Source organism: Sceloporus occidentalis, unplaced genomic scaffold (assembly GCF_023333645.1).
Source record: "Sceloporus occidentalis isolate IW3139 unplaced genomic scaffold, rSceOcc1.0.p SCAF_1, whole genome shotgun sequence".
NCBI classification, from domain to species: domain Eukaryota; kingdom Metazoa; phylum Chordata; class Lepidosauria; order Squamata; family Phrynosomatidae; genus Sceloporus; species Sceloporus occidentalis.
The window spans coordinates 118,974,259-118,993,207 of record NW_028316981.1 but is presented as its reverse complement, the minus strand read 5'-3'; the positions used below and the strand labels follow the sequence as shown (position 1 = coordinate 118,993,207).

At 44.5% G+C, this 18,949-nt stretch overlaps 1 protein-coding gene across 1 annotated transcript; it reads left to right on the top strand.

Annotated features, from left to right (window-relative positions):
• Nucleotides 1-10,303: 10,303 nt before the first annotated feature.
• On the top strand, nt 10,304-16,057 carry NDUFB7 (NADH:ubiquinone oxidoreductase subunit B7). The gene is made up of 3 exons (XM_089533179.1): nt 10,304-10,485; nt 14,893-15,061; nt 15,872-16,057. The coding sequence occupies exons 1-3, from the start codon at nt 10,374-10,376 to the stop codon at nt 15,963-15,965; spliced, it is 375 nt and encodes a 124-aa protein (XP_089389305.1). The 5' UTR covers nt 10,304-10,373; the 3' UTR covers nt 15,966-16,057.
• The last annotated feature ends 2,892 nt before the right edge of the window (nt 16,058-18,949 follow it).

Below are 18,949 nucleotides of genomic sequence, written 5' to 3'. Positions count from 1 at the left end.
TCCTTTTTCAAATTAATTAGATTTTATAAAGAGCCAGCTTTTTTTGGAAGATATTATTTTTGGATTATTTTAAAAGAAACAGAACCAACATGTCTGAGGGTTTTCTGAGGCAGTTCACCATGAGTCAGAGTTGACTCAACGGCTGTTAACTACAACAGATACATTAAATGCATTTTTTTTTTAAATGTGTAAAGAAATACATAATTAAAACAGTTTTAATTCAAAATACATGTATATTTCCACCTGTGAAACTGATGGTGTGTGTGTGTGTACACAACTTGCAATTCACTATAGAATTTAGTTTGGTTAAGAATGCTGGTGAGATTCTGTGTAACACAATGAAATTTGAGAGGTTTCCATAGCCCTGTTTGAGGGAGAATGCTTATATTGAAGACAAGATTATGGAAATTCACAACTGGAACTTATTGTTCTGTGTGCCTTCCTACCACTCCTCTGGAAAAGATATAGCTGTTTCAAGAAAGGGAGGTTATAGCAAGGAAAGACCAGGGAAACAAAGAGCTAAAGATGACTGCCAATATCTTATGGCAGTTACTTAACTAAGTAATGTCTCTGGCCTGATCCCCCCAAACCTACCAAAAGGTGATCAGGATGCAAGAGGATGATGTCCCCAGCCCCCTCTTGCCTACTAGCACAGCTGTGATGAAAAACTGCAACAAAGTTCCTTCCTGCTTCTCATTGACACAGCCTTGTTCACTCAGGAGCTGAATGCACAGCTTTAATAAAAGAGACTTCTAATTCTAATTTGGGCTGCATCTGGATTCTATAGCATGGGGCAAAAATGTGTGTGATAGTATAGCCTTAGAAGTGGTCTCTAGAAGGTTAAAATGTTTTAAATTAGTTATGCAAGGCTTACCTGCCCTGGCGTTTTCATTTCACACGTGCAGGTTGTTAATTTTGAATTAAAAGTTTCCTGAACTATTAAACTGCTCTTTGTTTTTTGTGGTATAGAAACTTAGCCCTATTCTTTCCATATTGTTTCTGCCTCCGATACCAAATTTTCAATTAAAAACATAATACCCAAGAACACATCTGCTTCATTAACTGGGGTATATCTGCATAATAACAGAAAGTTTGTATGTAAGGAGACTATCACACAAGAGGGAAAAGCTGGGAGTAAAAGGCATACCACAATCGCAGCAAAGATTTTCACACACATTGTGATCTGAGAGGACTTATCTCATTCATGGGGAATGCTGGAGCATTCCTAGCTCTTCTTGGGATAAGTCCTCTCTGATCATGACATCATCTGAAAATCTTCACCACGATCATGTGAATTTGCTGGGAAAATGCCTTTTGAATCCCTGATTTCCCCCCATGTGATGGTCTCCTATGTGCCTTCGGTGCCTATAAAATTTAACTGCCATTCTCAGGAAGGTTTGTTTCTGTTACAATGGAACATCATCAGTGGAATGTAAGATATGAAATCAGTGCTATTCCAAGTGGTAGTCCCTAAGCCATTGGCTGCTGGTCCCTGAAGGGTTTCCAAGAAAGAAAGAAAGAAACATTTATATCCCATGGGCACAAATATGGTGCTGATTGCCAATATCAGATAACCTGAGAAGCACTGATATAAATTACTGAGACCCACTGCACTGTTCTATCCTCTTCTAGATGTCTGCAGCAGACCTGACCCTTTGCACTGGCAAGAATTTGAAGGTAACTGCTATTATTTCTCAGATACTGAAGAACAGTGGAGAAATGCCAGAAAATTCTGTGCTGCAGCTAACTCCCATCTGATCATTATTAACAGCAAGAGGGAGCAGGTAAATGGCATACCCTCTTTTCTTTATGTACCTGTCTTTTGTTTCCCTCTAGCCCTACTTGCATTACAGCCCAGTCAGATAGTTGAAAGAAAGAATTCCAGCTCCCTCTTCTTCCATTTGCCTGCCTGCCTGCCTATGCAGAGTCTAAGGGGTCATTCCCACTTACTGAAAAATCCAAATCTCGATCTGGCTGTGCTCTGCTATGCCAAATTGATTCCTCATCCACATATGAATGGGGACCTTTTGGAATCACTGTTTTTTGGCACGGACCTTCGTCCCCATTTGTTGGCACCTGCTCCCCAGCCTGGCCTTGGGCCCTCCCCCGGCCTCCCCGCGCCCTCCTGAATCTGTGTGGAAAGGTAATTACTTTTAGCCAAAGTGGTCCTCCCCTCTCCTCCTGAACAGAACAGCCCAGCAGTCTGTTCTAAGAGCAGAGAAAAATAACTTTATTAACACAAACCAGACATTCATAAGCTTGCATAGAGATGATACAGAAAGCTGTAAACAAACGTGTACAGTAGAGAGGTTCTCAGGACTTCATTAGGTAAAATGTATCACTTCAGAATTATTTTAAACACTCAACAATAGGTATTCATTTCATCTGCATTTGTTAGTCCACATTGCACAAATGTAGCAGTAAATGATACAGAGTGGCGGGAGCAATAGTTCCTAGCATAGAATCATAGAGTTGGAAGAGACCACTAGGGCCATCCAGTCCAACACCCTGCCATGCAGGAACTCACAATCAAAGCATCCCCGACAGATGGCCATCCAGCCTCTGTTTAAAGACCTCCAAGGAAGGAGATCCCACTACACTCCGAGGGAGTTTGTTCCACTGTCGAACAGTCCTTACTGTCAGGAAGTTCCTCCTAATGCTCAGGTGGAATCGCTTTTCTTGTAGCTTGCATCCATTGTTCTGAGTCTTGTTCTCTGGAGCAGCAGAAAACAAACTTGCTCCCTCCTCAACATGACATCCCTTCAAATATTTAAACAGGGCTATCATATCACCTCTTAACCTTCTCTTCTCCAGGCTAAACATCCCCAGCTCTTTTCTCATAGGGCATGGTTTCCAGACCTTTCGCCATTTTAGTCGCCCTCCTTTGGACACGCTCCAGTTTCTCAATGTCCTTTTTGAATTGTGGTGCCCAGAACTGGACACAATATTCCCGGAGGGGCCTGACCAAAGCAGAATACAGTGGCACTATTACTTCTCTTGATCTAGACACTATACTTTTATTGATGCAGCCTAAAATTGCATTGGCCTTTTTAGCTGCTGCATTGCACTGTTGACTCATGTTCAACTTGTGGTCTACTTGGACTACCAGATTCTTTTCACATGTAGTTTCATTCAGCCAGATGTCTCTGATCCTATATCTATGCATTTCATTTTTCTGCCCTATGCAGTACCTTACATTTCTCCGTATTGAATTTCATTTTGTTAGCTTTATCCCAGCTTTCTAGTCTATTCAGGTCATTTTGAATGTTGATCCTGTCCCCTGGAATATTAGCTACTCCACCTAATTTGGTGTCATCTGCAAATTTGATAAGTATGTCCCCAATTCTGTCCTCCAAGTCATTGATAAAGATGTTGAATAGCACTGGGCCCAGGACAGAGCCCTGTGGGACCCCACTGGTCACTTCTCTCCAGGATGAAAAGGAGCCATTGTTGAGCACCCTTTGGGTTCGGCCAGTCAACCAATTACCAATCCATGTAACAGTTACTTTGTCTAGCCCATATTTTACAAGCTTGTTTGCGAGAATGTCATGGGGAACCTTGTCAAAGGCCTTACTGAAATCAAGATATACTATATCCACAGCATTCCCTTCATCTACCAAGCTGGTAATTTTATCAAAAAATGAGTTAAGATTTGTCTGGCATGACTTCTTTCTCTGAAACCCATGTTGACTTTTTATCAACAATAAATCACCACAGCTGCAACAATATCTCTAATATACCAGACTGGCTAAGATCAATTCCCACTGGTACTATCCATACCCCACCACCAATATGGCTGAACTGTGGTTTGGAAATAATTGACTCTAGGTCTTTAAATATGAAAATTTCTTCAGCCATAGAAAATCTGCCCGCAAAAGCATCTAGTCTGCACCCAACTAATGGGAATGTGGGGATTTTAAGTTTAACTTTTAGATAAATCATTGAATTAATGATGGCATCTCAAGATTTACACTGCTACTACTTCTGCTGGCATAATTATGATGGCAGAACAAACCAACAGGATTTCAGGCCTGAACCTAATGAAACAAGTTACAACCAGGAATTAAGAATATCTTCTTTTACTTCTAAAGCTAAAGGGAGGAAGCTTATCAGCCTGGGCTGCATTCTATCCACCTCCTTTGCCCTCCTACCCTTTTTTCACCCTCTTCTTTCAACCAGCCAGCCTACTAGGAATGGGACAAATATGCCTTACCTGAGATCTCTACTGATTACTATCAAACAGCTTTGAATCTAGGTCTGGGCTGCATATAAAATCAGTCAGAAGGCCTCAGGATGTTCATCTCAACTTTAAACTTCTGTGAACGTAGTAAGATAGTATTGCTAAGGAGGCTTCTGTTTTCATGTGCTTAGCATTTGGGAAGATATAAATGTTTGTTTCCCCCTCTAGGATTTTGTGGTTCCAAAAATAAAGCAGACAACAGTCTGGCTTGGCCTAAGTGATATAGAAACGGAGGGAACCTGGTGCTGGGTTGATGGATCACTGCAAGGACTAAAGTATGTGTGTGAATAGTTCTTTGTTTTCTTCCTGGGGTCCTTTAAGAGGGAAAAGACAATGTAGAAGGGGAGTGGGGGCTAGGACACTGTTGGGGACACTATGGCTCCCAAGGTTAGTGGCAAGAAGAACCTTGCCTGGTGAGCTAAGTGGAACTGTATGACCTCAGGTCTCAGCCTTTCTGAGGCACAGATGTAAATGTTTATGTATCAGTTTCATTTTTATTTGCACAATTTATGCCAGCTAATAATACTAAAAATATCAAGTTATAGACAGTTTAGTAAATAGCCAAACAAGAAGGATATAAAACCAACATTAATAAGCTTGAGTAGACAGAAACAGAAACTTACCTTCTGAGACACTGGCCTGTAAGTGGCCTGTAAGGGGCTAGGAACTGAGCTGCTTCCTGAGTAGCGTCCAGCAGCTACAATTCTTACACTTTCTTTCACATTTATCCAGAGTTGTCAACAGTCCTGTAACGTGTTGTTGAGCAATTTACGTGTATAAATACATAATTATGTGGACTGCTAGTCTGAGGATTTTTCTATTATCTTCATACTAGTGCCAGACCTTTTTGACTAATTTTGCTCAGTGCATGTCCACTCTGGGGCACACTATGGTTTGAGTTATGAAGGATGATTTGGTAATAGATCATCCATAACTCTTTATTTCCTATGATTCCATCAATGTAGAAGGTGATAACTTAATTCAGTAGGCTCCTGGTTGTCGGATTTCATCATTCTGTGTTCTGTGCTCCATCTTTTTCTCAGATACTGGAAGCATGGTGAACCTAATAATACTGGTAATAATGAAGACTGTGCTGTCCTGTCCACAGAGAGAAACTGGAATGACATCCCTTGTGATAGAGAAGTCCATTTTGTGTGTGAGAGGATAGGTTGTGTCCCTCATTAAGAAAGAAAGCAGTGAGTCTCCCTATATGAAATCCTTGATGCATGTTCCACATATTTCTTTTCTCCAGGCTTGTCTGGATATTCTTTAACAGCTGCAGATCTGGGATACTCAAGACAACCATTACGTAGTACATTTTTAAATATGTATTAATATATCACCTGCAAGCATGGTACAGTTACTTTGAATCTTTGACTACTGCTTCTTGCAGAAATAGCTGCAAATCTTTGAGTAAGATGTATGCCTTTCATAAATTAAACCGATTCTCCTTTATGTCAGCACTCCTTATGAGATAACTTTCCCATCTGACCTTTTCAGATGGGAAAGATATGGTTCATCATCTTGTTCATATATGAACACAACACCATGGAGGGATTTAATTAAGTATAGTAGCAACTGCCACATTTCCAAAGAAATGCTTGATATGCAGACTTTTACAATAATTTATTTCTAATGTTCATGCTGTCTTCCACAGTCCAGCTCCTGAACGACAGCTCTTCCCACCAAGTCATGGTCCTTCAGATTTAATTTTTATTTCAGTTAATCACATCAGTGAGCAAGGTCACTGGGATTCTAAGTGCATCCTTTATTTTGAATCTCACAAATTCTATTCAGTGTATACCATCTATAAATTTCACTGGGATACACAAGATCATCCTTCCTAAAAATGGTGACATGACTGACGAAGAGCACTCTTCCCATTTCAGCACCCAAGAAGGCACCTGTGCTGCATGAAATAGTGATCATAAACAAAAGGGCAATTTTTTTCTAGGGTAGTTTTTATCACTTTTCATTATTGTCATTTCAACCATGGGCAAGACAGTTTACCTGTGTGTGTATATCACCTGTTGACTTATAGCGACCCCATTAATTTCATAGGGTTTTTTCAGGCATGAGATACTCAAAGGTGGTTTTGCCAGTTCCTTCCTCTGAAATATAGCCTATGGCATGGGTTGGCAACCTGCGGCCCGCGGGCCGGATCCGGCCCGTGGAGGCTTTTTATCCGGCCCGCAGCAGCTGCCGCCGCCGCCACCACTGAATGCGGTTTTTTGCCTCTATGGGCGCCGCCATTTTTTCTCCCAAAATGGCGGTGAAGTCTCGCGCGACCTTCCCTGAGGTCGCGTGAGACTTCGCCGCCATTTTGGGAGAAAAAATGGCGGTGCCCATAGCGGTGAAGTCTCACGCGACCACAGAAAAGATCACGCGAGACTTCACCGCTATGGGCAGCGGGCCTTTAGGAGACCTGCTGCCGCCCCTGGAGTCCCCAAACGGGGCTCCGGAGGCGGCTGCGGGCCTTTAAGAGACCCGCTGCCGCCCCTGGCGTCCCCAAACGGGGCTCCGGAGGCGGCGGCGGGCCTTTAAGAGACCCGCTGCCGCCCCTGGCGTCCCCAAACGGGGCTCCGGAGGCGGCGGCGGGCCTTTAAGAGACCCGCTGCCGCCCCTGGCGTCCCCAAACGGGGCTCCGGAGGCGGCGGCGGGCCTTTAAGAGACCCGCTGCCGCCCCTGGGGTCCCCAAACGGGGCTCCGGAGGCGGAGGCGGGCCTTTAAGAGACCCGCTGCCGCCCCTGGCGTCCCCAAACGGGGCTCCGGAGGCGGCGGTGGGCCTTTAAGAGGCCTCCAAGAGGCCTCAGGCGGCGGCAGGGGGTCTCTTAGGGGCCCGCTGCCGGCCCTGGAGTTCTCCAAGAGGCCTCTGGCGGCGGCAGGAGCTCTCTGAGAGGCCCGCTGCCGTCCCTGGAGTCCTCCAAGAGGCCTCCGGCGGTGGCAGGGGGTCTCTTAGGGGCCCGCTGCCGTCCCTGGAGTCCTCCAAGAGGCCTCCGGCGGCGGCAGGGGGTCTCTTAGGGGCCCGCTGCCGTCCCTGGAGTCCTCCAAGAGGCCTCCGGCGGCGACAGGGGGTCTCTTAGGGGCCCGCTGCCATCCCTGGAGTCCTCCAAGAGGCCTCCGGCAACGGCAGGGGGTCTCTTAGGGGCCCGCTGCCATTCCCTGGAGTCCTCCAAGAGGCCTCCGGCGGCGGCAGGGGGTCTCTTAGGGGCCCGCTGCCGCCCCTGGAGTTCTCCAAGAGGCCTCCGGCGGCGGCAGAAGGTCTCTGAGAGGCCCGCTGCCATCCCTGGAGTCCTCCAAGAGGCCTCCGGCGGCGGCAGGGGGCCTCTGAGGGGCCTGCTGCCGTCCCTGGAGTCTTCCAAGAGGCCTCCGGCGGTGGCAGGGGGTCTCTTAGGGGCCCGCTGCCGTCCCTGGAGTCCTCCAAGAGGCCTCCGGCGGTGACAGGAGGTGTCTGAGAGGCCCGCTGCCGTCCCTGGAGTTCTCCAAGAGGCCTCCGGCGGCGGCAGGGGATCTCTTAGAGGCCCACTGCCGTCCCTGGAGTCCTCCAGTGCTGGCGGCCCCCGCCGGCTTTTTTGCCAGCCTCTGACGGGGCCTGGGGCCCTGTCAGGGGCCGGCAAAGAGGGGGAGGCCTCCAGCGCTGGCAGCCCCCACCGGCTTTTCTGCCGGCCTCTGACGGGGCCGGCAAAGATGGGGAGGCCTGGCCCCTGGAGGGTGGAAGCTCCGCCCCCGGCATGCGGCCCCGCCCCTCGAGGGTGGAAGCTCCACTCCCGGCGCGCGGCACCGACCCCGGAGGGTGGAAGCTCCACCCCCAGCTTCGGCCCCCCAGTCGCCTGAGGGAAAGCAACCCGGCCCCCAGCTCAAAAAGGTTGCCTACCCCTGGCCTATGGCATGTGACATTTGTGAAGCTGATTATTTTCAAATATCAAAATATTGTTGTCTTTAAATCTTTGTCATAAATATTGTATATACAGTACTTTATGCCCTGGAGAGTGTCTCAGTATTCCTTTGTAGTGTGATGCTCACATTGAATGCTAAATTAACAATCAGAATAGCTAGAATAGCCAGTTTTTGAGTCATTGTTAAACCTGACCAGTATAATATGCACTAAGAAAACACTATGAAATGCATGGGATCACAGTAAGTTGACAGGCAATTTAAAGGCACATACATATGTGCTACAAACATTTTCCTCTTTCTTCCTGTGCAAGATGCAGCACATTCACAGCTGTTTGTATTTTGTATGGCTACAGCATTTGCATACCCTTCAATATTTCACAGATGGAAACTGTGACATGTGTAGCTAAGTCACATCAGAACATGATCAAAACTGTGTAGCCAGGCAAAAAGAAGAGAAAAGTTATTATTAAGAACAACACATAGAACTACTATTTTAAGCAGAGAAACCGGAATTTATGTACTGAGTTTAGGAACCTGTGCTGAGTTTATTGAGAGCAAACTAGTTCTACACTTTCAACTTAGTTTGCTGCAACTGAAGTAAAAACAGCTGAGAAAGTGCAACAGGAGAGTATTAACTAGGGCTGTCCCTGCCAAACTGGAACAGTTGGAGGATATGCATTTGGTACTGGGAAAACTTTGCTTATCATTGTGAAAATCCATGCCATCAAAAGCAAGTTTCTACTCCTTATTTGAAAAAAATATTGCTAGGATGTTGACAATAGCTGGTAAAATTTCAGAAGCAAGATGCAGAGGTAATAGTAAGGTGTGTGTTGCTTGCCTTCAAGTAATTTCTGGCTTATGATGAACCTAAAGAGAACCTATCTCAGGATTTTTTTTTTGGCAAGTTCTTTCAGAGGGGATTTGCCATTGCCATCCTCTGAGGCTGAGACAGTGTGAGTTGCCCAAGGTCACCCAGGGTGTTTTCTGAGAGAGGAGTCGAACTTAGTTCTCCAGAGTCATAGTCCAATGCTCAAACCTCTATACAAGGAGCCAGAGTAAATTTAACAATTTTAAAAACTATTTTTGAAACAAGCTACTGCTGCCCAAAGTTCTATACCTTATAACACAATATATACACATGGAATGGTTATGAATAAAGACATTCTTTCTGCCTCTCTCTGCCTATCATTTGTGCTATAGATCTGTAACCAGAGCCCATCAAAAATCTCTTGCAGTGAAGTCTGATGTTCTGTAGGGTCTTCACCCCCCCCCCAAAAAAAAAATATCAAAGGAAACAGGGCTTTTACCATAAAGATGTAGGAAGTGAGCTGCACCCTGTCTACTTATATTGCAGAAACATGCTGGCCATAGAAACAGAAATCTGACTAGCACTTATAGTACTTGCTATTTCTATCATCATCATCATCATCATCATCATCATCATCTCCATCTTGTATTTTTTGGAAGTGGGGAAAGCCCTTTTGTCTGCCAGGGATATGAAAAATACAAAGAGCTACGTCTCCTGGATCTCTGGTTTCATATTGAGGAGGGAGCAAGCTTGTTTTCTGCTGCTCCAGAGACTAGGACTTGGAGCAATGGATACAAGCTACAGGAAAAGAGATTCCACCTCAACATTAGGAGGAGCCTCCTGACAGTAAGGGCTGTTCGACAGTGGAACAAACTCCCTCAGAATGTAGTGGAGTCTCCCTCATTGGAGGTCTTTAAGCAGAGGCTGGATGGCCATCTGTCGGGGATGCTTTGATTGAGATTTTCTGCATGGCAGAATGGGGTTGGACTGGATGGCCCTTGCGGTCTCTTCCAACTCTACAGTTCTATGATGATGATACTACAGTACTCCTACTACTACTAATAATAATAGCATGAGCTTTCCTAGACTTGGTCCACTCCCTCAGACTGCCATCCCCTTCTCCTTTTGTGTCTTGTCTCTTTAGACTGTAAGCCTGAGGGCAGGGAAATGTCTAATTAACAATTTGTAAGCCGCTCTGAGAACCTTTTGGCTGAAGAGAGAGATATAAACAAATTATCATCATCATCATCATTATGGTGGTGTCTGCCATTTATAGCTCTATGATCGTTGAACTAATCATGGCGGCGAGGCTTCTAGTCTATGGTCCCAGAGAGGCTCCTTCCGCTTCCGGGGGAGAGGCGAGGAGAGCGGAAGTGGGCGTCCTAGAGCGTCCCGGGGGCTGAAGCGGCGGAGGCATCGGGGGCTGCGATGGGGGCCCACCTGGCGCGGCGCTACCTGTGGGACGCGGAGGTGGAGCCGGACCCGCTGAAGATGCCCACCTTCGACCCCCTCTACGGCTTCCCCGAGCGCAAGGAACGCGGTGAGCCCCGGAGGGAGAAGGTCACCGGGACGCCCTCCAGAGCAGGCTCTCCTCCTCCTCCTCCTCCTCCTCCAGAGGCGCCCCCATTGCTAGCCCCCTTCTGCCCGGGAGGGCTTCCCCAGGAGGTCCTCCATCCTGAGCAGCGCTAAGAAGCCTGGGCTTACAGTTTGTAGGAGCGTGTTTAGCTTCTGTGGTTCCTTTCGGCCGCGTCCTCCATTTTCCTTGGAGGCCCTCAATGCTTATTGAACCTTTGATCACGTTTAGTAATCATTTCCAAAAGGTCCTCCATTCTGAGGAGGGCGAAGAAGCATGGTTTATCTCTTATGTGTGTTCTAGCTTTTATTTTGTCTTTTTAAGGTCCTCCATATTTATTTCATGTTTAATAATACTAAGACAAATGACAGTACTTGCCCATAGGGAAACCGTACTTGCCGATGGAGAATCCTTGCCCTGAGGGAAACACAGGGGGACTATGCCATGGTTCCCTATGGCAGGTATTCCCCAGCGATTCCCGATGGGCAAGCAGGGTTTCCCTATGGACAAGTACTGTCATTTCTTTTAGGATTCCCCAATGTTTAATAACATTCAAAACGTCCTCCATGCTGAGCAGGGCTAAGACACAGGGATTTATGATATATATGAGTGTTTTTAGCTTTTGTTTGGCCGTGCCTTCCATTTTTCTTGAAGGTCCTCCATTTGGCAGTGCCTTGTCCTCCTGGGCAGTGTCAGGACCTCTGGGCAAAAGGGGTGGCAGAGTGCTGTGGCCCCTGAAGCAGAGGCTGTTTTGCTGCAGCTTCTAGCCTCCCTCCTCAGCAGCTGTGCTGCCTCAAGTCAGGGGAGCTGCTTCCCTCCAAAATCCAACCCCACCTCCCTTGGTTGGATTCAGGGTGAACAGACATGGCCTCCTTTTCCTGGATACACCCTACATTTCCACCTTCTGTCCAGGAAGAATTCTAAAATGCCCTCCCTTTTCAGCAGGACTAAGAACTATGGATTTATATTTAGCATTTTGGGGTTTTATTTTGTAACATGCAACATTTTCTTGAATGTCCTACATTTTGTGGTGCTTTGTCTTCCTTGGCGGTGTGAGGACACCTAGGCACCCCGGTTGTGTTAGAATTTAGAGTGGTGCTGGTGATGGTGATGGGCCTTCAAGTCATTTCTGACTTCTGGCCACCCTGAAATTCTACAAAGGTTTTCATCTATCTATCTATCATCTATCAATCGATCTATCGATCTATCTATCTACTTCAAAATGAAAATGCCCTCTAGGAGCCCATAAAGGTTCCAAAATATGTCACATATCCCATGCAGGGCTCTGATGGTTCTTGTTATTGCTGTTATTGTATGTCTTCAAGATGTTTCCTAAGGCAACCCTATCACAGGGTTTTCTTGGTAAGATTTGTTCAGAGCGGGTTCCTCTGAGGGAGGCTGAGAGACTGTGACTTGCCCAAGGCCGCCCAGTGCGTTTCCACTGCTGAGCAAGGATTTGAACCCCGCTCTCCCTAGTCATAGCCTAAAACTCAAACCATTACACCATGCTAGGTCCCTTTAGGATAGCCTGGTTTTAAATCCCCACATGATCATATTAGGATGTAGGATTCAGAGACATAGCTGTGTTAGTATGAAATATCAGTATGCAGAAGGATCTTGTAACACCTTTGTGACTTAAGTGTCCAAAAGAAGTTGTAGCATAAGCTTTCATAGACTTAGGTCTACTTTCTCAGATTAGGATGTATTACTCTATCTTTTCTTGCAGGGTGGTTGTGATGGCAAAATATTAGTGCTGTGGAGATGTATGCTGCCTTCTTAGAAGAAGCGTGGAAAAAGTGATAAATGAAATGAAATTGGAGTCTTGGGCCTCATGTATAAACCTGCCCTGTAACACAAGTGTCTTAGGAGCATCCACCCAGTGGTTTTTGTTTGTCCTTCCTTCATTCTGCTCTAGCCAGGGCTGAATGTGAATGTTCTCCCACAAATCACACCTGCTAATATCTTGGTGGAGATCTTAACTTGTCCAGAAAGATCCTGGAGAGAAGTGACTAGCAGGGTGCCACAGGGTTTTGTCCTGGGCCTAGTGCTATTCAACATCTTAGTCAGTGACTTGGATGATGAAATACAGGGCATGCTTATCAAATGTGCAGATGACGCCAAATTAGGAGGAGTAGCTAATACCCCAGAAGACAGGATCAGAATTCAAAATGACCTTACAAGATTAGAAAGCTGGGCTAGAACTAACAAAATGAATTTCAGCATGGAAAAATGTAAGGTACAACACTTACACAGAAAAAAATGAAATGCATTGATATAGGTGACACCTGGCTTGACAACAGTACATGTGAAAGGGATCTGGGAGCAATGGTAGACCACAAGCTGAGCATCAGCCAACATTGTGATTACTAAAAAAGCCAATGTGATTTTACCTTGCATCAGTAGTATAGTGTGTAGATCAAGCGAAGTAATAGTACCACTCTATTCTGCTTTGGTCAGACATTACCTAGAATAGTGTGTCCAGTTCTGGGCACCACAATTCAAGAGGGATGTTAACTAGTTAGAACATGTCCAAATGAGGGCAACCAAAATGTTGAATGGTCTGGAAACCATGCCTTATTAGGTTTTTAAACAAAGGCTGGATGGTCATCTGTTTGGAGTGCTGTGATTGTGTATCTCTGCATGGCAGAGGATTGGACTGGATGGGCCTTGTAGTCTCTCTCAACCCTTTGATTCTATGATAGTGAGGTTTCTGCAGTTTCATACAGTTCTGCAGTTGGTACTGTTTGAAGGTATTCCTGCAGAACTGCTTGGAGAGTGTGTGATCTCTCTACTCCAAACCACAAACATGTTTGGCCAGGCAGAAATTCTTTTTCAAATTTGCTTCTTTTAAAGTTTGTATGGCTGTCCCATACTCTTTATTATGAGAGCAAATGCATGGGTGTGTTCCTATATTTTATCAGTAATGGAACCATGGCATAAAAAGTATCCTGAAAATGCTTGTATTATGTCTGTTTTTAAAAGAACATTTGTTGCATTAGTCCTTTGACATAGCAGATTAAAATCAGATAACAGTATTTACATTAAAATATTGAATTGCTAAAATGAGTAAAATTAGATGAGACACACTGCTTATAAAATATATATTGCTAGGAGAGTGAAAATAACTTATAAAGCACAGTGTTACTAACAAGGGGAGGAAATAACTCTTAAAGATTTATGTTAAGAATATTTATCATATATTGTATCTCCTTGACAATTAACTGAAGTGGGAGCATACACAGTGCCTAGGCAAAGGCAGTGATCCACTTCCCTGAAATAAACTGAAATGATGCCTGTGCCACTTAGGCTTCATCCACACTGCAGAAATAATCCAATTTTACACCGCTTTAACTGCCATGACTTCTTCCTGTGGAATCCTGGGATTTGCAGTTTGTTGTGGCACCAGAGCTTTGTGACCAAGAAGGCTAAATGTCTCATAAAACTACAATTTCAGAATTTCACTGAGCCATGGCAGTTAAAGCAGTGTCAAACTGGATTTTTTCTGCAGTGTGAATGTAGCCATAACACCAAGATAGCACAAGAACTCTGTGTTTGTATTTTGCTTTTACATTTTTTAAAAAATTGTTCTGCCCTTCCAGGTTGTATGCACTGCTTAAATTAGCTGAAGATATTGTAAAATCACAACTAGTACAAGAGTGGGGTCTACAGTTAAAACATACTTTCAGGTGAAACAGGTATTGACCAGTTGCGATAACTGCAGACATGCTGAGACTAGAATACTTGGATTTTAAACTAGCATGATATATTATCTGCAGCCTCCCAACAGTTTTCTTCTATAGCTAAGCCTGGAACTGAACACCATAGTCATAACGCATACCCTCAAGTCCAAATTCACCAACACATAAAGTCAAATAAAGCCTTAAAAATACTCTTCTCACAGAGCAATTATTTCAGTGATGTACTCTTTGCAACTGTGACCTGCATTCCTATCTTGGAAGGGTATTGATTGATTCTCAGCATCTCTGATTTTCACTTCAGATCTTGTTCAGTAGAACAGATCAGCTAAATCAGTGCATAGTGCATAACCCACTAACTTATTCGTAGCCATGGTAGAAGTTTTCAAAATGATGTTGGTGAGGAACTTTTTTGTTGTTGTGTGTCTTCAAGTCACTTCCAATTTATGGCTATCCTAAGGCAAACCTATCATGGGGGTTCCTTGGCAAGTTTCTTCAGAGGGGGTTTGCCACTGTCATCCTCTCAGGCTGAGAGAGTATGACTTGCCCAAGGTCACCTAGTTGGTTTCCATGGCCAAGCCAGGATTCAAATCCTGGTCTTCAGAATCATAACTATGCGTGGCTACTTTGATGCTAATCTCCCTTCTTTCCTTTCTTCCCCCTTTGTTTTTCCATGCAGTGATGATAGCAACACAGCAGCAGATGAATGATGCTCAGCTTCCTGTGGAGCAGCGAGATTATTGTGCCCATTATCTTATTAAATTGATGAAATGCAAACGTGACAAATTTCCTAATATCTTCGGATGCAAACATGAACGTCACGACTGGGATTACTGTGAGCACCAGGAGTAAGTTAGAGCAGGGTTCCCCTTCTTTTCCTACCTTGATACCTTTTTTCTTCACTCTGTCAATTAACTATAGTTCAAAAATCTCCCAAATTGGGATTGGAGGTGGCCTAGAATGGCCTACTCCAGCCTAATGTGCTCCACATGTATTGGACTTCAGTCTGCCAACATGATCATTGTCCACCCTGGCTACAAGTAGTCCAACACATGTGGGGAGTTCAGTATTTAGGACGGGTGGTTTAGAAAGGCTTGCAACATACAGTTGTGTAATTGCACGCAAAATGTATTCTACCACCCACCAGCAAACTTTTAGAAGACCTGAAAAAAGTAGCATGAGTGGGGTGAAGGTGATTATGTCATAATCGCCATGGTGTAGATAGGGAGGAAATTTTATGTAGTAATTTGCAGTACTGGTTCCATAATGCTGGGTGAGTTTTGATATATCTTTATTCGGTTGGAAAAGAATGCAACTACAGCTCATAAACAAGGTTTTGCATGTGCAAAGGAATCCTAAACTGGCAAATGTTTGAAATGGACCTCTTTGCTCACATTCATAGGGAAGAAAAGGGAAAAGTAAGGATGCTCCTTAAGCCTGAATCAGCAGAAGACGAGAGGTTTAAGGATAAGAGCATAAGGTGGATACTCACATATATGCTGAAACTGTGCCTAGATTCCAGATACAAGAAAGTGTAAGGAGGGTAAACGTAAACCAACTAGACTTCTGGCCTGGAAATCATAGCATATATGAAAATGTGATACTCTACTAGGGGCTTCTTGCTCTGAACTGATCTACACTTGTGTCCTTGCCCACAGCTATGTCATGCGCATGAAGGAATTTGAACGTGAGCGGCGTTTGTTGGTTAGGAAGAAGCGAATTGAAGAGAAGAGAAGAGCAGAAGCATCCTAATTGGCTTTGGTGGGCCTCCAGGCTCTGTTTATAAGAAGCTTGTAGAATCCTCTGGTTTGTTATGCCAATCGTAATAAAGACATTATCCTATGGCTGGGCCTGCAGTTCATGACATGAAGAGACAAGGCTAGGAATTGGCCAGTAGAACTAAGTAGATGCATCTGAGCATCAGCACTGGGAAAGACATGGGGTTCAATTGCTATATTCAGACAAGAGTATCCATCATTATAGAACCATCTTTCTAATAGGACAAAGATGGGGAGCCTGTCGTCTTCCAGTTTGGGCTCCCAGCAGTCTCAGCCAGAATGGCTAAAAGTCAGGAATGATAGGAACTATAGTTCCAAGAGCTGGAGGGCCGTAGGTTCCCCACTTTTGTAATGGAGAATGCTTGTTCCCTTTGTGAGTTGTTGGAAGTATTGATTAGTTCAGGGGTAGGCAACCTGCGGCCCGCGGGCCGGATGCGGCCCGGCAAGGCCTTGGGACCGGCCCCAGCCCGGTCCTACCGTCGATTGCCGCCGGGGCCTTTGGAGTCTCGCACAAGGGGCATGGTGGGGCAATTGTCTATAGAAGCCTCAGAAACATGCATTTATCTTAACATTTTTTTAAAAAATCAGCAAATTTTTTCACATGTCCTCCATATTTTTTTAAAAAGTGTCTTCCATTTGAAAATTTTGTCCTACATTTGTCCTGGTTTATTTATATATTTAATTTTTAAAAAAATTATTTAATTATTTATTTTTTGGCTTCGGCCCCCCAGTTGTCTGAGGGACAGCAACCCGGCCCCCGGCTCAAAAAGGTTGCCTACCCCTGGATTAGTTAAAAAGTTTTTTAAAATGTACTCCTTGTTGATTAGAATCATAGTCTGTCACTCTTTCCTTGTATGCAGTTGGGTAGTCTCCAAGATTGCTCTAAACAAGCATTTACTCTTATTTTAGCTGCTGATGGCAGCTGTTTTTGAGTCTGAAGTATATGCTGAGTTCTACATAGCAAGAAACCATTGCACCATCATGTGGTTAGATTGGTACATATTACATAGGCAAGGTTCAAAGGGAGACAGAATCCTTAGGGTAGGGTGTGAAGCTACATCAGTAAGGTGAGGCAGGTCCCAGTCCCAGCCTACAGAAGCTAGACTTTGTGGCACCTGTACTGTATGAAATCTTCTCTGTCAAGTCTTGGTTCAAACCTATCATGTGCCTTATGTATTTTAGTTGGGCAGAACCTCTTGGTATTGTTTTTATTGGTATAATTTCATCAAGACAGTTTCACATGTGATCTTCACAGGCCTTAGCGTGTCTTGTATAGATGCCCCAGCAGCCATATTTTTAACCCTCCTCCTCTGCTGAACTTTTCTCAGGAGATTTATGTTCATTCCTGATGTTTCATGGGCTAAGCATATGTGTAGTTTTCATGAAGAGGAAAGGTGAGGATACTCCCATTATTCTGCCAACCAGAGTCCTGTATGACTGGCCAGCATTCAGTTGGAATAGGGAGAATGGGAAAGTTATTTCTTCTCTCCTTCATGCTATTCCTTACAAACTTGAAAAAAGAAGAGTGGGCTTATATGAGTACCCTTGGGAGCAAAAGGTGGCCCACCCATCAGTGGACTAGCACAGTAGCTGCCTTTCCTGTCTGGAAAGAGTAGAAAGGCGAAACTACATTGTAATGGTCTCACATGTAATAAGTATTACCATGGGATATCTTACTATGGCTACATAATTGTCAGCAAGTTATCAGCCTTTTGCTGCTGATGTTCTCAATTAAAAGAAAGCTTTTGGAACAATGCAAAAACTCATTAGATGGCCCAAAAGCTGAGAATGTAGAGTTTTGTTTCTGCACTAAGATCCCATGCCCCCTGTACTCTTAAATGTATAAAGGTAATGGTATTCCCCATTGACAAGGTTTTCAAGTCATGTCCAAACATAGGGGGTGGTGCTCATCTCAGTTACTAAGCCAAAGAGCCAGCGTTGTCAGAGACTACTCTGTGATCGTGTGGCCAGCACGATGACACAGAACACTGTTTACCTTCCCACTGGAGTGGTAATTTTTTTATTTGCATTTGTATGCTTTTGAACCCCATCATGCAGCACTGGGGCCTCGAACTGCCAACCTGCCGATCTTACTCTTGCAATCAACAGAGTCAGTGTCTTAACCACTTGAGTACACTCTTAAATGTACTTTGCTCTAATTTGGGGAAATACTTGAGCTTTCACACTTCTATCTTCAGAGTACCTAGTTTTCAGTAAAGGTCTCCTCATACATAAATAATATATGAAATCCACAGATTAGGATGACAATTCCATCTTCAGTACTTTTTTAAAAAGCCACTTAGAAGTCTCCTGTAAACCTGTCTATCCCATGGTAGTAACTAAGAACATTTGTACTGGCAATAGTCCTTAACTGTTGTAGACAGAGCAGTGTTGATGGCTGTCCCTGTTCAGAATTCTTGAGTCACCCCCCCCCCCCACACACACACAAAGCATCCCGCTGTGACAACTGAACTTGATGCAATTTAACACTGCAAGCCCTGGCCATTCCCATTTTACACTTAGCTCTTCAGAATGCATTGAGATTGCACAAATTGTACAGTAAGACTGATGACTTCGTCTTTACAATAAAATAAAGAGGAGATTAGGGCCATGCTCTCCTACTTGCTGTCAATACTTCGTTTAATCACTTCCTACATAGGCTTCCCACATGATTTAGGACCTAGACTGGACAGGTGTAAATGCATATGGGAAGCCCATACCACCCCCTAAGAGTAGACTTGCCACTTTAGGTCTCTTTTGTCCCCAAACCCATCCCTACTTATGTGGTTAAATGTAAGGAGGGAAGTTCTATCAGGGTTGTATGGTTGCCATTTGTGGGCTTCTGCTTTTTAGCATTTGCCCTTCTCGTAGATATGATCCAAATATTAACAGTTTTGTGATTCTTTGGCATGCAAGTCTGGCTATCCTGCTCTAAAAAGAAGTAAATTGATACAGTCC